The sequence below is a fragment of the Anastrepha ludens genome, chromosome 6 (assembly GCF_028408465.1).
Source record: "Anastrepha ludens isolate Willacy chromosome 6, idAnaLude1.1, whole genome shotgun sequence".
Lineage (NCBI taxonomy): Eukaryota > Metazoa > Arthropoda > Insecta > Diptera > Tephritidae > Anastrepha > Anastrepha ludens.
Genome location: NC_071502.1, coordinates 30,793,871 through 30,813,497, shown reverse-complemented (window position 1 = coordinate 30,813,497; position 19,627 = coordinate 30,793,871). Strand labels below are relative to the sequence as shown.

At 37.0% G+C, this 19,627-nt stretch overlaps 2 protein-coding genes across 6 annotated transcripts in view; both read left to right on the top strand.

The window, feature by feature from the left end:
* LOC128867768 (RING finger protein nhl-1) overlaps positions 1–19,627 on the top strand; it is a 98,808-nt gene that overhangs the window by 13,942 nt on the left and 65,239 nt on the right. For all 5 annotated transcript variants that reach the window (XM_054109247.1, XM_054109245.1, XM_054109249.1 and 2 more), the window contains exon 2: positions 12,756–12,898. The gene's annotated coding sequence lies outside the window, so the exon portion shown is untranslated. The remainder of the gene's footprint in view (positions 1–12,755; positions 12,899–19,627) is intronic.
* On the top strand, positions 15,390–18,558 carry LOC128867770 (V-type proton ATPase 116 kDa subunit a 1). Its single transcript, XM_054109251.1, has one exon. The coding sequence runs from the start codon at positions 15,648–15,650 to the stop codon at positions 18,315–18,317; it is 2,670 nt and encodes an 889-aa protein (XP_053965226.1). The 5' UTR covers positions 15,390–15,647; the 3' UTR covers positions 18,318–18,558.

Here is a 19,627-nt window from a genome sequence, read left to right as displayed (position 1 = left end):
AATTTGAAACTTTGTGTTATGTTACTTTGTTGTAGTAAAAACTATATTTCGATGAAAAAAACAACAAATGAAAAAAATTAAAAAAAAATATAAAAAAAATTTAAAAAGTAAAATAAAAGTAAAGATTAAAAAAAATAAAACTAAAATTTAAAATTAATGAATAAAAAAAATTAAAAACTAAAAATTTTTTTTTTAAGAACTAAGTAAAAAATTAAAACAAAAAATGAAGTGAAAATTAAAAAAAAAATTATTTAAGAATAAATAAATAGTAAGAATATTGCATTGTTTATGTTATTGTTGTTGTTGTAGCAGCAAAACATAGTAAAACCGGTTCGTTCCGTTCCTCGTAGAACCGACTGTCCGCGGAACGAAGCATTGCATTATTTTGCACTGCTATTACTGTGAACTCGGCTGTATATATTGTGCATATTTATATATTTAATATTTATTAACATTATCTTTTAAACTGTTCCTTCATTTCTCCCATCTCATTTCCCTTTTCACACGCAACTCGCTTTGATTCTTGGCTCCCACGCGTTTTTAGTTTCTACTTCTTAGACAATCATTTCTTTAGTTTCTTCCTCTTTCTATTCTTCTTTTCATTACATGTACGTGTACGAGTATTTACGTCATTTTGTTTATAATAAAAATAAATGCGTTGCAAATTTTATTTTTTCCGCATTTATTTGACCGCTTCAGACTGTTTTGATTTTCTTCATCTCTTCCTTTTTAATTTTATTTAGTAGAAATCATTGCGTCTCGGTTCAATATTTATATCATCGACTGTGTGCGCAATGGATATAAGAAAATGTCTAAATATAATTCGGACAGTAATTCATTTAATTTTCCTACTGCGAATATTTCGCTACATTTTGTGCTGTACAAAAAATGTTCCTAAATAATTTGTGTAAAGTGAAATCTTTACTAGCGCTGCGAGAGCCTCTTAAAAGAAATTCTTATTTTGCAAAATTTTAGCTCACTAATAGCATTTAATTTCTGTTTTTTTTTAATATTTATTTCTCATTCACTTAAGAAAATTTGTTTTGTGCATTTTTGATCTTTTAATTTCCATAAAAAACAAAAACAGAATATTTTATTCTTAAATTTTTGTTCATATTTCGGTTTCATATTTGTAAATTTGTGTTTGTGTACAGGCATTAAAGTGTGTATGTATGTGCGAATGCATATATGTATATGATTTGATTTTCAATTCAATATTTTGTATTCGTAATGGCCTGTGTTTCTGCAAACATTTTAAGTAAAATTTCTTTGTTATTAAGTAGCCATTGAATGCTGTTGGTGTTGCTAGGCCAAAGCGCGTGCTTTTGAAGTGTCTTTGTTGTCCTCACGAAGACTGCGTAGAAGAAGCATAGAAGCATTATTTTAGACATACATAGAAATTACCTGCATTTTAAGGATGCATTGCATAGTATAAGAATTTATTATGAGCATACTAATAAAATTTAAAAACATTTTTTTTTATTATCGCTTTTGCTCTTGTCACTTCAGCACAATTCCTGCAGTTGAATTTAAACTAATTTTTCAATGAATTAATGAATTTTTCAGCATAGCTCGAAGACATTTTTTACAAAATATGTTTTTCGATTTTAATCTTCAAGTACTTTTATAGCTGCAAAAATTTAAAACCAAAAAATCTCAGCCTACTCACATAAGGTTCAAGATCTAACGAGCGCATAAGTGCGTTTACAGTGATGCCCGTATTTTTGATTAGAATAGCTGATTGCTATGGTCACGGTTATGGCTACGGCGAGGCACTACCAACTGGAGTATAACTCCAAATATAATATAACTCAACAATAGGGAATCCCAATATGAAACTTTCAGGAATTACTGAGCATAATAAAAAGAAAAATAAAAAAAAAATCCGAGGCGGGTGATTTTCAAATTTAACAAGAAAATAGATTTATTAAAAATTTTGACCAACAAATTTTTTTTTAAATCTTCTTAAAAAAACAAAAAATTAAAATAAATTTCAAACAGAATTTATTTCACTTCTTGAGGGACCCAGTTTTTCAAAAATGGCAAAAAAAAAATATTTTTTCTTAAGAGTTTTGACCAAAAAAATTTTTTTGAAAAAAGCATGTTATATTCTAGAAACTTCTAAAAAAATTTAGCAAAAAATAATCTTTTGAAAAAAAGACCGTTTTACTCTAAGAAATGCAGAAAAATATTCGAAGAAGAACGGGATGTATTTCATCTTTCGAGGGGAGACAGTGTTTCAAAAAAGACAAAAAAAAAATATTTTTTCTTAAAAAAAATATATATTGTATATTTTTTTAAAATAAACTATTTTTTCTTATGTTTTCTTAAAAAATAAAAATATTTTTATTTTTTTTTCAAATTTTTCTTTTTTTTTAAATTTTTTTTTCTGAAAAAAAAAAAATAAATAAATATGTTGTATTCTAAAATATTAAAAAAAAAATCTAAGAAGCGACTGTATTTCACTTTATGAGGGGCGCAGATTTTCATAAATGGGAAAAGAATGTCCCAAAAGTTTATATTTCATCTTCTGAGGGAGACAGTTTTTCGAAAAAGACAAAAAGAAATATTTTTTCTTAAAAAAATATATTTAAAAAAATAAAACATTTTTTCTTATTTTTTTCTGAAAAAAAAAATATTTTTTCTTAAAGTCTTAAAAAAAAATTTTTTTTTATTAAAAAAAAAACAAATATGTCTTATTCTAAAAAATTAAAAAAAAAATTCTATGAAGCGACTTTATCTCACTTTATGAGGGGCGCAGATTTTCATAAATGGGAAAAAAATGTCCCAAAAGTTTTGAACAAAAAACACAAATATGTTTTATTCTAAAAAAATTCCAAAAAAATGTAAGAAGAACCTAATATATGACTTTTTAGGTGAGCCAGTTTCTCAAAAATGATAAATAAACTATGTTTGCCTAAAAGTATTGAGACAAAAAAAATTTTTTTTTGAGAAAACACAAATATTTATTTTTTACTAAAAATGTATAGCCCCAAAAAAATTGTATTCTAAAAAATTCCAAAAATTTTTATATATTGGGTTGTGGAAAAAGAAATGTCGTATTTGAGATCGAAATTTGACGCTTTATTTAACGTACTTAGAATTACCCGATTCAATTCAAATATGCCCCGTTTTGTTCGCAAACTTGTTACCCTTTAGAAGGCAACTTCATTAGCCCCACTTTATAAAACCACCCTCCTTATTTGCAAAAAACTCAGACAACCAGGTATTGGTATCACCAAGGGCGTTTTGCATGGACCGGAAGAGATGATAGTCACTTGATGGCAGGTCCGGACTATATGGTGGGTGCGATAGGACATCCCATCCGAGCTTCCGTAGCTTCTGGCGGGTCATCAAAGATGTGTGAGGACTAGCGTTGTCCTGATGGAATACAACACCATTCCTATTGACCAATTCTATCCGCTTCTGGTCAATCGCCTGCTTCAAACGGTCAATTTTCTCACAGTAGAGGACCGAATTAAGGGTCTGGCCATATGTAGTTGAGCAGCTCATAGTAGATAATTCCCTTCCAATCCCACCAAACACACAGCAAAACCTTCCTGGCGGTCAATCCGGGCTTGGCGATGGTTTGGGCCGGCTCGCGGCCACTTTTCATCGCCAGTCACCATCCGCTTCAAAAATGGGTCAAGTTCGTTCCGTTTTAGCAGAGAATCGCAAGCGTTGATGCGGTCCAAGAGATTTTTTTGCGTCATCACGTGTGGCACCCAAACATCCACCTTTTTTTGGAATCCAATCTTCTGCAAATGGTTCCAAACGGTTTTGTGGTCTACACCTAGTTCCTGACTAATTGAGTGAATGCTCACATGTCGGCCTCTTTGGATGGTTTCAACGATTTTATCAGTCTCTACGACGATTGGCCTACCAGTACGAGGTGCATCTTCAACAGCTACTACACCAGAATGAAATCGATCGAACCAACGCTGTGCTGTGCGAATTGTTACAGTATCAGGCCCATAAACTTCACAAATTTTTTCCGCCGCCTTCGTTGCATTTTTACCTCTAAGGCAGTAAAAACGTAAAATATGACGAATTTCTTGCTTTGTGGACTCCATCTTTGACGCGCTATAACTTAAGACTGAAACGTACGATCACAACAGTGTCAAGGAGACACTTGTGGTACAGATTGTCGTCTTCAAATAAGTACAACGCAAGATATGTTTAAATGTCGCGCTCAATTGACAAAATACGACATTACTTTTTTCCCAACCAAATATTTTATATTTAACTTTTTGAGCATGACATTTTGTCAAAACTGAGAGAAAAAAAAAAAATTGTTTCCTAAAAATGTTGAGTAAAAAAAAACTCTTATTAGATTTAATTTTTTATTTTACTTTAAGAAACCCAATACTTAAATTCTCAACAGTGAATAAATTTCAAAATTATAAATTTTTTTTTTAAATTCAATTTTCAGAAAATTTTTCATTTAAAATTTTTCGAAACTAAAAAATGAATAAATTCCAAAATTATAAATTATTTTTCAAAGTTTTCCTTATTACACTCAAGCCTACATAGAGCAATTTTCAGAAAATTTACTACAAGGTCCGCTTGTACCACTTGACGTGGTATCACGCACACGCAAAATCGAGAGTCTGAATGTCAGAGCAAAAAAACGAACTTTTGGTACAAAAATAGGTAAACGAAATTTATAACCTGGAAAGGCTTCAATGCATCATTAAAATTTTGCCGTTGGTGGCATAAACGACCTGCTATTCCAACGAACTTCGAATAGCAAATAATTACATCTACAAATACGTATTTTTTGCTACTAATTGATGCTGTATTACGAGTTTTCGAATATTAATTATAGTTACTGTGGAATGAAATGCATTTCCTGTTGATTGCCAATTGTTGGTTTCGTCAAATGAATTTTAATTAAGTTAAAGTGTAAAAATGATTCCATTATCGGTTTGCGGCGCATGCAATGGTTTTAATTGCATTTCAGATATAAAAATATTTATTAAACATATGCACATAAATACATACACAAAATACGCAATACAAAAACATAAAGCGAAAGGCGAGTGTTGGATGTCCGAGTGAAGGACGAAATCACTTGGACATCAGCAAAAAAGCCAAGGAAATGATGAGACAATATACAGATATGACTATGAGCTCGCGTGTGTTGGTGTGTGGGGCGTGTGAATTGCTGTAAAATGAATGCATATGTATGTATGTATAAACACTCTTCCAGTTAATTGTATGCACGCATATTTTTTTATGACACACACACACACGCATATCCATCTGTATATGTTGGCCTGTAGGCACTTACAGCCGTCGCTTTAAATTAATTATCCGACATCTTTTCCGACCATGGCCACGACCAACTGAGCGCGGTGGGTGCATTTAACTTTCAATTAAATCACGATTCTTCTTTTCTGTCATTTTCACGCGGTTTCGATAACGCAGCCCCATACTCACTAACATAATGAGTTGTAAATGTCGACTTAAGGCGTATGCGGTTAATTGGAAAAAGGAATAAGATCAAATAAAATAAACGATTATAAATCGGTTAAGAAGATAGAAGACAGCCAATCAATGTAGAGTTGTAGACATAAAAATCCCATGCGGTAGTAAGGTTTTGTTTAAAAGGTTATTGGATCTGACGGCAATAAGAATGAGTGGATGGGGTAATTTCTTCTATGAATTATAAATAAATGCAATATGAGATTAAAGAATAAAGTGCTCATGCATTGGGGAAAATAGTTGCTTAAATGCAGGACATGCTGAAGTATAACAAATTTTAAGAAGTTGGGCGAAGGTAACAATAGCTAAATTTTGCATCTGAATATTGTGCCTCTTGTGCTCAAGACACATCATTAATCCAATGAGCGAAGTGTGTTGTATGGAACTATGTACTATGGAACTTTCAAAATGGCTTGAATGGAATTGTGAATGGCCGGAAATGTTTTTTCAATCATTCAGCCAATATTGCCCGGTGCACTTAAGGCCAAGAGAGTGTTTAGAGAGAATTTAAAAGTGTAGGGAGTAACAGGTGGAGATGGAATTCATTACTCCCCAAAGAACTGCCCAGATTTGCAATTGAATCTAAGCAATTTGTCGAGGGAAAGAGAATCTAGCTCGTTCTAGATCTGACCCAAAAATATGCCATCTAAGTCTTGCGAAAGCCAGATAGACAAAGAAAACGCGCTGCACTATCCTCATTCTTAAAATAAAATGTACGCAATCGATCGTCGATGATGCCTATGCTGATCGAATGCCCTTCCCATGGATTCTGCACCGTAATTAGGGCTGTCAGGGCTCGTAGCTAACTTTTCCTTTGTCTCAGAAGGAACTTTGTTACCATTCACTGACAGGCTTTTTCGTAAATAGTTAGTTGTTTTGTATCCAACTGTTCCCGCAATGCTCTGGTTCTAAAATTGGCTCTGGTCCAATTGAACATTCCAAGGAACCACCGTTAGCGAATTCGTCAGCAAGCTCGTTGCCACAGTCACTAGCACCCACATATGTTATACCCCTTAAAATAGAGAACTACTTCAGTAGTTAAGCGAGAGTTCGTAGAAGATAGCGTTCATTGGACTAAATAACAATAAAATTGGACTACTAGTGATTAGATCCAATCCTAGAGATAGCGACACCAACTCAATACAATCAACGAACTTTTATTATTGAAGCTAGACATGGATGGATCCATTATTTCTCGGGCTTCTTTTTAGGTGTTTCTCAATCATTCTAGTGCATTGGAACTCCTCCACTGCCTTTTCCGGCAAAGACGATCAGAGGATAACCTAAATGAATTTTACAGGGACATGGATATAGCGCAGCCAAAAGGGAGCCACCGGCTTCTTTAGCTACGCCAAGTTGCATAATTACATCATATTCGGTGATGGTGGCAGAAGATGGACAAAGTCTTCTTGCATTAGAAAACCATGCAGTCAAGAGTTTGGTTCTTAAGCTCGATTTTTAAATAGGCTCAAAATTTGCTGGATGGTTACGAAACAAGATTAGGTTAGGTTGTAGCAATTCCTCACTATGAGACACACTCAGGTTCATAGTCCATTGTGACGCCGTATGGGAAAGTTGTCTTGATCTCCCTAAAACCAATGTGAACTATTCAAACACTTCAGCTGATTCCTGATTTTCACAGTGCTGAGCTCTTCCAACTCACAAAGGAAATACCTGAGTGGTGTATTTTGTTACCAATCCCGAAAATTTCGGTACTCCTTGCCTACAGTCGAATTTAACAAATAACTGTTTGCCTACAGTGCCGAAATTTTCACGACAATTTTCGGGATCTCGGTACTGTCATCCCTATTACACAAACATACTTTTCCACACTAATGTGTTGGATGTCTTCTCTATATAAGTATACTATATATAGAGACGTTACCAGAAATTTTCAGTTCTTTGTTATTAGCTTTTTTGCTTTGTGCAGAATCCGTCTGACCAGTCTTCTTTGTTCCTTTTCGACATGTGTATTGGACTTTTGCGTAGCATGTAAATGGCTATTTGTGAACTATACATTGCACAAATGTTTAAAAATAAAACAAAAGTTCTACTCGTGTACGAGCCGAGAACTCGTGAGCAAGTTTATGAGTGAGAAATTATTTTGGTGCCTATTCTACTCACAGGAATTATGTACAGATAATAAAATAATAAAAATATTGACGCAGTTACAACAGTGCGGAGCGGTCGTAGATGACTTAAATTGTGTGTGTTTTTTTTTTGTATTTTTGTATTTATTTATTTTTTTTTTTTCGTTAATTTTTGCGCACTTTGCAAAGGGTTATTTTAAGCGTGATTTAAGTCGCCCGCAAAAGCATTCATTCGCACGTGATGCTGAGAAGAAGAAGAAATGTGCATGCCCATATGTGAGGGGTTACAGATACATATATGTATGTATATGTATATATATTCATTCAAATTTCCACACTGTCCAATGTTGAATAGAAGGATGCGCCTTTTGCATGAAAAGTGGGTCACTAAGTTTGTTTCTTGTTTCTTAATATATTTATTTTTTCCCAATGGGTTTTCCTTCACTTTTGTCTTCATTTATTTTGTTTCGACATTTTTTGGCACAAGGGCGCTGGACTCAATTCAAATGGGACGAAGGTAGGCGGGTACGAACAGTTTTCAACTGTACGATGCGGGCAAAAATTGACAGCTGCCTGACGGTTAATGCATTGCCACACTCCTCATGTCGTGCTTTTATACTCGCATACTTATTTTTTTGTATTGTTTCCTATACTCCGCATGTCGTGCTTTTCGTATATATACATTTATTTATTTTTTTTTAATATTTCCTATATTGAGTTTTTGTTGAATTTCTTGTCGCTGCGCTAAGATTTGCGTGGGCCTTCGACGTGCGCAAAAGCTGACAATTTTATCGCACTGCGTGGGTACACTTTGACAACTTTTTACTTCACGCAGACTTGCATGCACTACATAAATGAATACGAAAATTTCCACCAATCGCATTTAAACAAGTTTAATATTTTTTAAAATGATATTCAATGGTCGTCAAGTCTTATGCTGGGTGTTGTGTTCCTTCAGGAATTGGCGAAAAAAGTTGGTTAAATATAAAAATTTCATGAAATGGGATATGGATAGGGATATGAGTTTTCGCTAACACTCTTATATTATTAACCCTGGATTGTCATGCTTATTTTTTGTGCACCAACGTCATCCTTCGCCATTCATTCATGCTAAAAGGATACTACAGGGTGAACGATATGAAGTGCTTGCCAACTTCACACTGCTTGTATCTGTAAAACAGCTAATGACATCAACGTCAAAATTGTTCTAATGACAGTTCAATATATTGCTTATAAGCCATCAAAAGCATTTGCGTCTCAGTTTTGTTGCATTTTTTTTTTCTGTGATGGAATTCAAACGTAATAGTGTGATTGCGTTATATTTGGCTGTAAAATCACAACCAACCATTGTTCGTGAGCTCAGTCACCTCAAAGTGAATAAAATGTTTGTGTAACGCACTAGAAAACGTTACAATCATACTGGTAGGATTGCAAAACGCTATGGCGGTGGACCAATACTGCAAAACAAACCGCAACAACGCCAGAAATGATTCGGCAAGTGAAGGCTCGACTTGAACGAAATCCACGTCGAAGTGGAAGAAAAATGGCCAAAGAACTGAAAATATCGCAAGACAGTATTCGACGCATATTGAAAAATGAGCTCAAGATCAAGGTTTACAAGTTCCAAAAAGCAAACGATCTTTCACCCCAGCGAAAAAAAGTTCGATGCGAGAGAGCAAAGGAGTTGTTGCGCTTGCACGAACGTGGCGAATTTTCTAACATTGTGTTTTCTGATGAAAAAAATTTCCCAATTGAGCAGTTCATAAACACTCACAACGATCGTGTTTACTTGACCGAACGCTCATATGAGAATTTGAGCCTACGTATGGCCACTCGAAGCAATTTCCCATTACAAGTAATGGTTTGGGCCGCAGTAACCGCTGATGGACGCTCTCCAATCGTTTTTATCGAGTCTGGTGTCAAAGTGAATGCGACTTATGATCGGGAAAATGTTTTAGAAGCTGCTTTAGAGCCGTGGACACGCAACGCAAACATTTCGGTCGTAGACCATGGACGTTCCAACAGGACTCGGCACCGTGTCATAAAGCTCGTGTGAACCAAGAATGATTAAAAAATCATGTTCCACACTTCATTTCGTCCACACAATGGCTTTCGAATTCGCCAGACGCAAATCCGTTGGACTATTCCATCTGGTCCATTTTGGAGAGCAAGGAGAGGACTAAAAAATATGCCAGTATGGATGCGCTGAAAAAAGCGGTTGTACGAGAATGGGCCAAAATACCGCAAGATCACAGTCGTGCAGCATGCAACTCATTTTTTGACCGTTTGAAGGCTATAGTCAAGGCAAAAGGTGGTCATATCGAGCTAAAGTGAATATAAATTGTAATCATTTTTGAGCAATTTTGTCTTTGAAATCAATAAAAACTAATTTCACACAAAAAAGTTATGGTGTTTTGAATAGGTAACACTTCATATCGTTCACCCTGTATGCGTTGACAAGTCCACAATGGATTTTATTTTTATGTTTAATTAATTTTTAATCACCACAAAAATTAGAGCAAAACAAAAGATGAAAACTTGAAAATAAGAACGCGCATCGAAAGATGACGGTATAGGGTTATTAATTACAATAACCATCAGCATTTTATGCATCTCCAAGAACTAAGATACGCCTGTTCTATGCGGCTTCCAAAAAACAGGCGACATGAATATGAAGAATAAGGCTAAAAAGGAGAATATATACATAGAATAACGGATATGAAAGTACGTGTGGACTAACAAAAGTTCGGTAAATTGAACTGAAAAAAAACAATTTATTTTTTATTTTTTTATTTCTTCATTATTTTTTATCCTTTCCACAACACCCTCTCCTTACCATTAATTTCAATACATTTTTTTAATTTTTGAGTCCATGGAGTTGGGTATTTCGAAAGTATGGTATCTTAAGAATATACTGTGAGATTTTCATGCGGAAATTCTCAATATTATAGCTTCTGCAGCCCACTAATTAGTTAGAGAGCGATCCGCGCGCTCCTGCACCTCAAACTTTAAACTCGTTTTTCTCAAAACTACTTTTTCCGACACGGTGCGCATAACTCATACAGTTTTTTTTTTTAAATATGATATTTTTAATAAAAAATTTTATAAACATAATTAAAGTGAGACACTTATAACGTGAAACGCATACTTTTTTCAAAATTTTTCGAAATTCAAAATTTGGCTCGCCAGACTATAACCACAATTTTATATTGAATTTTTTTACTTTTTTACAAACCGTGGAACAATTTTTTTTTATTGTAGTTTGAGCCACGTGATTTTATATACACTGATTTTTGTAAAGAAAAATTAAAATAAATTTTTCTATAAAGTTTAAGTACTAATAAACAATTAAAATTTTTTTTTTATATTTATTTCTATTGTAATCCCTTCTAAAAAAAGGGTTTTTAGCGCATTTTTGGCGCTAAGTTCAGCATTAACCGCTTTTATTATCTCTTCATTGCTTTCCAATTATCTTCCTTCCTTTGAAAATATGGCGATGAACGAATTTCTTCACTACCAAAACGCGCAATGAAGTTACTTTTCATTTCAGCAGTGTGAGCTGGCGCATTCGATCAGATATTCACAATACGCCAAGACTAGGAAAAAAAATGACACACACCACCTTATTCTCGATTTTAAAGCTTCAAAAGAGTTGCCTATAAGCCACGATGCCTGTTGACAGGTTGCGCACTGCTGACAGTTATGATTTCGAGGTTAGAAAATTGGATGAAAAATCGTCTATATTGGCATAAAAATGTCCAAAAATTATTTCGCTCTGATTACAAAGCAAAACTTTTAATGTGTCTTATCTTACTCATAAAAGCCATGAGCCATAACTGAAAACTTATTTAGTTATTAAAATCTTTTAAAAGGTCTCAAATATAATCTGCTGACTTTTCGCTGACACCTCTGACAGTTCATTGTTCCATCGCCTACGATACTCACCGTCGCCAGCGTGAAACGGGACAAGGGACACCTCATCGGATATTGTCATCGTCCAAGCTTCTGCGCCATACGTTAGGACGGGCATGATAAGGGCCTTGTAGAGTCTTAGTTTTTTTCGTCGAGAGAGGACTTTACTACTCCGTTGCCTACTTAGTCCAAAGTAGCACTCGTTGCCAAGAGAGATTCTACGTTGGATTTCAAGGCTGCCATTGTTTTCGGTGTTAATGCTGGTTTCTAGATAAACCTAGTCCTCTTACAACCTCGAAATCATAAGTGTGAATAGTGACGTGGGTGCCGATACGCGAGTGCGCCGACTGATTGATTGATGACAGGAGGCACCTCATTTTGTTCACTACCAGACCTATTAGCTTTGCTTCTTCATCCAGTTTGGAAGAGGATGAACTAACAGCGTGGTTATTAAGACCGATGATGTCAAAATCGCCAGCAATTGACACTCGTATTCGGCTGCCATAGCCGAATGGGTTAGTGTGTGACTACCATTCGAAATTCAAAGAGAACGTTGACTCGAATATTAGTGAAAGACCTAAATGAAAAAAAAGTGTTTTCTAATAGCGGTCGCCCCTCATCAGGCAATAGCAAATCTCCGAGTGTATTACTGCCATGAAAAAGCTCCTCATAAATAAATTTCTGCCGTTCGTATTCAGCTTGAAACTGGAGGTCCCTCCATTTGTGGAACAACATCAAGACGCACGCTACAAATAGGAGGAGGAGCTCGACCAAACACCAAAAAGGGTGTGCGCACCAATTAAATATATAAAAAATTGTGCCTGAACGATTAAGTTCTGCGATTCCAACATCAGGTTAAAGAAGTCACACCACAGCGAGTCATCCTGTCTGAAACCTCGTTTGGTATCAAACAGCTCGGGGAGGTCGTCCCCAATTCTAACGACGCTGCTGATATTGAGCAACGTCAATTTGCATAGACGCATTAGTTTTGCGTGGATACCAAATTCAGATATCGCGGAATATAGGACCCCTTTTTCGTGCTGTCGAATGCAGCTTTGAAATCGACAAAAAGATGGTGTGTGTTGATTCTCATTATGGGTATTTTTCAAGACTTGGCGTATGTTAATATTCTACAAACACTGAGGCAAAATATTGCAGTTTGTATGTTTCACTGCTGTATAAGACTTGATTATAAAGCAAAAAATATTTTAAATGAAGGCAAAGTCAATTTTTCAATATTTTTTTTTCTTTTATAAACCTTTGCAGTATAAGGAGTTAACGAATAGAACAGGGCCCCGTAACGGGTGCCTCGGATATACAGCTCTAAGCAGCAGACCCAACACAGGCAACCGAAGAACTACTCCGGAAGGAACTAGTTTTATACATTCGACTGCTCAGACAAAGAAACGGTAAGTTTTACATTTTTATACATATTTACAAATAAGAATTTATTTACATGTATAAAGGGTGGTTAATTTAGAGATATCGGATTTTAAATTGAAATAAAACAGCGAGAATGCAAATCTTTATTATTTTTGTGTAGAACCATTCATGACATTTATTTTTCAAAGACAATCACTTTCAAATGTTGGCCACAACTGTACAGGGTTGCCCATACTCGACGGACCCGACGGATTTCGATGACACTTTGGGCCCATTCCAATCGACGAGGCTTGTCCGCTGGCAACAATCTTTGCGTCAATTGAATCTTATACGGGAATAAATGCAAATCAATGCGGATAATTCGTTTTAAAGTGGTCCGAGCAATGCCCAACCGCTGAGAACGGCGATTTTGGGATGTCCTTGGCGACGCCTTGGTCGGTTTTGATTTGGCCTCTTTGGATTAGAAAGAGCATCACCAGTCGAAAACCTTTCGTACAAACGTTTAATGGTGTTCTTAGAAGGCGCACTTTTCACATTATTTAATTTTTTATACGCACGTTGAGTTTTCACAATTGACTTCTTTTGTTGAACGTAAATTTTAACAACTTGGGAGCGCTCGCGTGGCGTGTACTCTTCCATGGTAAAAATCTGCTTGGACTGACGCTTCCAACGCGGTATATGATTAAGCGATCTGACGTCTCTGTCAAAGAATACAGGGTTGCCAGATGGGTCCGTCGAATATTGGCAGCCCTATACATCCGTAAACACTAATTTTGATTAACTTTTTGGAAAACTTCGACCGGTATCTCGTGAATAACTTTGGTAATGTTGGCTTCCAATGCCTTAGTCGAAGCTGGTTTATTCACAAAGCAAAAAACGAATGGAATGTATGGCAAATATATAAAATTTGTGCAAACTACATAAAAAAACCTTCAATAAATTTTCAACAAAATTGCATACTTTTTATTCAGAATTTTCTGAAAAATTCTACGTGTGAAGTTTTATAGCCTATTGAATTTTAGTAATACAAAGTGAAGGATTCTCGTGGCTAAAAAATCGCCTTGCATTTTGATCATTTTTTTGCTGACGGTGTTCGGTTTTTCCTTCAATACAAAAATAAATATCACGCATGACTCCAATTAGAATTTCTGCTTGTTTACTTTGGTTTCGTTAAACACAGTTTTAAGATGGGTAGGTGGTTGACTTTCCTCCGCAGCCGAGCTTGATTCCGGTGCTGCCGGTCATGCCGCCAAGCTGGCAAAGGAGGGCGAGGCATTTCCTTTTCGCCGATGATAAGGTAATACAGTCTTTTACTCGGTCGACAGAGCCTCGTTGGCGAATTAAACCGGAGCCACCAAGTTTTTACATAGGGTAAGGCTGTCAATTGAAAAGGAGTGACAATATATTGCGCATCACTTTCCCATTGCCACCCCATCGGTTTTCATATATTGCTTTTTTAATTTGGTTTTGTTAATCGGAGTTTTAAAATTCATAGGCGACTGGGCTTCCCCCAGGCGATTGGCCTTCCCTTCCATACGAGCTTGGTTCCGAGGCTGCCGGCTGCAATTATTGAATGAGCGTTTGCCATTGGTTGTTTAGTGGCGTCAGCTTACATTAACTACTTGAACGTGAGGACAGTAGCTGTCAGCTGCCTGCTGTCCAAGTCCGCGTATGACTTTTCATTTGTTACGTTTGACGTTGAGTGCTATTGGTGCTACTATTGCAGTTTGAATTGTTCTTGTTGTTATATATACTATTGTAAAGAGTGGTTAAGTTTTAAGGGCCGGTGTTGATTTTGAATAAAATACAATTTTTTTAAGATATTATTTTAATTTCTCTTTATAATGATATTATTGGTATGGCTCAATTACGCATAAAGCAAAGTATTGGCCAAATAGCCGCCGCGGCCTCGGCGACACACCTCCATCTGATGGCTCAATTTTTCGATGACGCTGAGGCATAATTGAGGTTCTATGCCGTTAATGTGCCGAATTATCTCATCTTTTAGCTTTTGAATTGTTGCTGACTTATCGGTGTACACCTTTTCTTTCAAATAACCCCAAAGAAAGAAGTCCAACGGTGTCGTTGACGTTTAGGTGTGGTTCACATTCAACATCGGCCCTTGAAATTTAACCACTCTTTACATAAGCCTATCTATTGGAAATAGGCCAAGGCGAATATATCGAAGGTGGTATCGGCAAATCAGCTGATTTGTTTTTTTCTTTCGCCGAGTTCATGTGGCTGTCAGCACAGAATAAAACCAAGGCGAATTCATTCTTTGTTTTCTACCAAGGCGAATATATCGAAGGTGGTATCGGCAAATCAGCTGATTTGTTTTTTTCTTTCGCCGTGTTCATGTGGCTGTCAGCACAGAATAAAACCAAGGCGAATTAATTCATTGTTTTCTCCCAAGGCGAATATATTAAAGCTGGTGTTAGTAAATCAGCTGATTTGTTTTTTTTTTCGCCGTATCCATGTGGCTGTCAGCACAGAATAAAATCAAGGCGAATTCATTCTTTGCTTTCTACTTTGCTTTGACAATCAAACGTACAAAGTATTGTTGTTGGCATAGTGGCACCCCCTTTAATGAATGCGCCTTGAAATAGGCTGTACTGTATAAATATAAACTCGCTACATTCGTGTTTCGAATATTATTTCAAATATTTGCCTTGTCTGCTTTGAATTGGAAGTTTGAAAAAATATTTTCACCAAATATCATTGTTGCTCTTTTCAAACCATATTTTATAAAAGATTTTTCCAAACGAATTGTACACAATGTCTGAAATTGAGAACGATAAAGAAAATCCATTTGATATTCTTCGTGCAGCCTCAGGAATTGACGACTTGCCCTCCTTTTTTCGCAGCGAAAAAATGTCACTTTGTCAAATGCTTTTGCATCGCGAGTTGGCCTTTGATTGCCTGTACAGTCTGGGCATGGAGGGAAAAGTGCAATTTATTAACCATTCTGATGGTTACTATGTGGCGTGCATGAACTTTGTCAGTGAAGTGCAGCATTGTAATGAAGTCTTAGTAATATTGAAGGAACTACAGGCGGAAATCGATGATTGTCAACTGACCACCGTCTACTATCCGAACGTGGACATCGATGAGATACCCGTGGAGAGTGACTTACAACACATTGATGATCAGTTGCAGGAAATACAGGCAGAGCTGACTGCTGTATTATCGGAGAAGGAAGTACTAGAGGAGAAGCAACAAATCATGAATGAACAACTTTTTGTGCTCTCGCGTGCCGAGGCGTTCTTTATGGGTACCAACAACCGTGAGGCTGTCATGGCTTGGACCAATAGTATGATAATGACTGTTCTACATGATCGACTACAAGCCACCACACGCGACAACCAGGCGCATCTGGGATTCTACACAGGCACAATACTGGTCGAAAAATTTCATGCCTTCGAGCGGGTCTGCTGGCGTATCTGTCGCGGCAATTTTTATATACGACGCGCCGAAATTCCATCCGTGTCCGCAGATTCAACACAGGCACAGCGAAGTGGGCGAAAATTTGCTTTTGTAATTTTATTCGTTGGCGATTTGTTGCGTGCGAAAATCTTCAAATTGTGCCAGTCTTTCTCAGTACAATTGCATGACTATCCGCAATCGGCTGATGATCGTCTGGAGTATCGCAAACGAATTGCTTTGGAATTGGCCGACGTCGAGTTAGTATTGGAACAAATAGAGGCACAGCGTCGTAGAATACTCAACATGGCTGCAGTGGAACTGTGTATTTGGCGTTCAAAAGTTACTAAAAGTCTAATGATTTACAATGCCATGAACAAAATGGCGAATATACATCAATTGGAAAATGAAAAGTATTTGGTGGCGGAGTGCTGGATACCTTCGATTAGTATTGCGCAAACTCGTACAACTTTATTAGAAGCCGCTTTACGTTCGTCGAATGGCGCCACAGCTTTCCCCCCCATCATCACCGAACAGAAATTCAAGACACGTGTACGCGAACCACCTACCTACTTTGAATTGAACAAGTTTACGAGGGGCTTTCAAAGTCTCGTAGATGCCTATGGCATAGCTTCGTATAAGGAACTGAATCCAGCGCCTTATGTTATCATCACCTTCCCCTTTTTGTTTTCCATCATGTTCGGCGATGTGGGCCATGGTATGATAATGATGCTATTCGCTGCGTGGATGTGCCTTAAGGAGAAAAAACTTGAAGATAATCTGAAGAATGACAGAAATCCCAATGAAGTTTTCGGTTTGATCTTCGCCGGTCGTTATGTCGTATTGCTAATGGGTATTTTCTCCATCTACACCGGTTTTATTTACAACGATATATTCTCCAAAGCCTTAAATATATTTGGCTCGCATTGGAGGGTTAACTACACGACTAGTGTGGTAATGAGAAATCTCTATCTACAGCTGGACCCGGCAAAGTCCGAGAATTATCTTGGCACGCCGTATATATTTGGTATGGATCCAATATGGGATATATCGGGTTCGCATGCTATTACCACCTTCAATTCGCTAAAAATGAAAATAGCTATTATTTTGGGAGTGATCCATATGATCTTCGGGCTGAGCTTATCGGCGTGGAATAGTAGGTATTTTAAAAATTCGGTGGATTTATATTTTGTCTTTGTGCCGCAGATAGTTTTCTTGTGTTGTCTCTTTCTTTATCTAATCATTTTGGTATTCATAAAATGGAGTATATTTGGCGGCCACTATGGCACTCCCTACAATAGTGCATGCGCTCCTTCAATATTGATTATGTTCATCAACATGATGCTCTTCAAAGACGGCACGAAGGATGTGAAAGTTGGTTGCGAAATGGAAATGTTTACATTTCAAAATGGCTTGCAATATATTTTAATTTTTCTCGCTTTTTGTGCGATTCCGGTTTTGCTGCTTGGCAAACCAATACAATTACAATATGAACAGAAGCGCAACAAAGCCATTAAGGATGATGAAAGGAAGCATAAGGTGAAGCAAGCAACATTGTCCAGCGTACGCAAAACCCTACAAATTTACGGAGTGGAGCATATTAAGGGCTCAGCTTCAAGTGCACTTCAAGACTTAGAAGAGGAGACTGTGGATATGGCCGAAGTTTGGATACATCAGGGCATACATTGTATCGAAAGTGTTTTGGGCTCCGTTTCGCATACGGCCTCATATTTGCGTCTATGGGCGTTGTCACTGGCGCACAATCAATTGTCTTCGGTGCTCTGGACGATGGTGCTGCGAATTCCACTCACAGGACAACATGGCTTCATGGGCAGTATTATACTATATGCAGTATTCTGGCTATGGACCGCTTTAACTATAGCCATTCTTGTGGTAATGGAAGGCTTATCGGCATTCCTGCACACGTTGCGTTTGCACTGGGTTGAGTTTCAATCGAAATTTTATATGGGCGCGGGTGAGAAGTTTATGCCATTTTCTTTTCCAATTACTAGAAAATATGAATGAAAATTTGAAGATGAATGAGTGGAACGGGTTGCTTATGGATTACAGGTTGGCTGATTTGATTTTACTAAATAATTCAAAAAAAAAAAAAAATTTGGACATATTTTGCCCCAGGGCATACTTTTTTATGCGTGTAGTAAAGTTTATTTTTTAATAAAATTTGAAGTATTTTTATTGTCGCTTTTCTGACATTTTGTAAATATTTTCTAATTATTTTGCTTGACCTCAAGGCGGAAAACCTGGCAGCGAAATCCGCGAGGAGGCTAATGGTTGCGGGGGTATTCACCTGCAGAACCTTCGGTCACAGCTCAATAGGGAAGTGGAGCTCAGGTGGCACGGACTACATGACTCCGTACTTTAGTTGGGAAAGAAGGTTTCGCACTACAATTGAAGAGGAGGGATGGCACAAAGGCATGAAGCCTGCCCATATAACCTTTCACATCTACACAGACGGCTCGAAAACTCCAGACGGAATGGGAGCGGGTATTTACTGCTCAAAAGTAGGAATAAGGCAGCCCATCAAGCTGCCAGACCACAGCAGTATTTTCCAAGCGGAAGTTTTTGCTGTGGGGAAGGCCGCGGAGCTAGCCTACACTAGAACAAGAAAGAACTCAACAATTAATATATACGTGGATAGTCAAGCAGCAATAAGAGCAATAAGCTCATATTGTATTAAGTCCAAAAATGTTCGACGGAGCAGGGAGGTCATAGAAAGGCTAGCCGTAAACAGTAGGCTGCATATCTATTGGGTGTCTAGTCACAAAGGCATTATGGGGAACGAAATAGTAGATGAGATAGCAAAAAGTGCTGTGAGATTACCATTTGAACAAGAGAACGACATACCAAAACCGCTAAATACAATATACAATGAAATGGACGGCTACATGAAAAAGCGAGTAGAAGCTAGGTGGACTAACCTGACCACATGCAAAACAGCAAAACTCATGTGTAGAACTAACGACAAAAAACTTACTCAATTCGTACTTACGCTCTCGCGAAAGGAATGCAGAACTATCATAGGTATGCTAACAGGTCATAATCTATTGGCTGCACATGCGTACAAGATAGGGATTGCTAACACGGACAAATGCAGAAAATGCAGAGAGGATGTTGAGGAAACTTTAGAACAGCTTCAGTGCGTTTGTCCGGCATTATCAAAAAACGCGACTAAGATGCCTGGGAGCCCCACTGTTTGAGGGTCTGGAAGACGTCTCAAAAGCGGAGCTCCCAGCCCTACTTAGATTCGCCAAAAGCGCTAACATCCTACATGATGTCTACGTTAGGTATTCCTAGAGGTCGGTCTGCATCTGGTA

What these genes read in the sequence shown, in the direction of transcription:
- LOC128867770 (XM_054109251.1), top strand. Translation starts at nt 15,648, where the DNA reads ATGTCTGAAATTGAGAACGATAAAGAAAATCCATTTGATATTCTTCGT.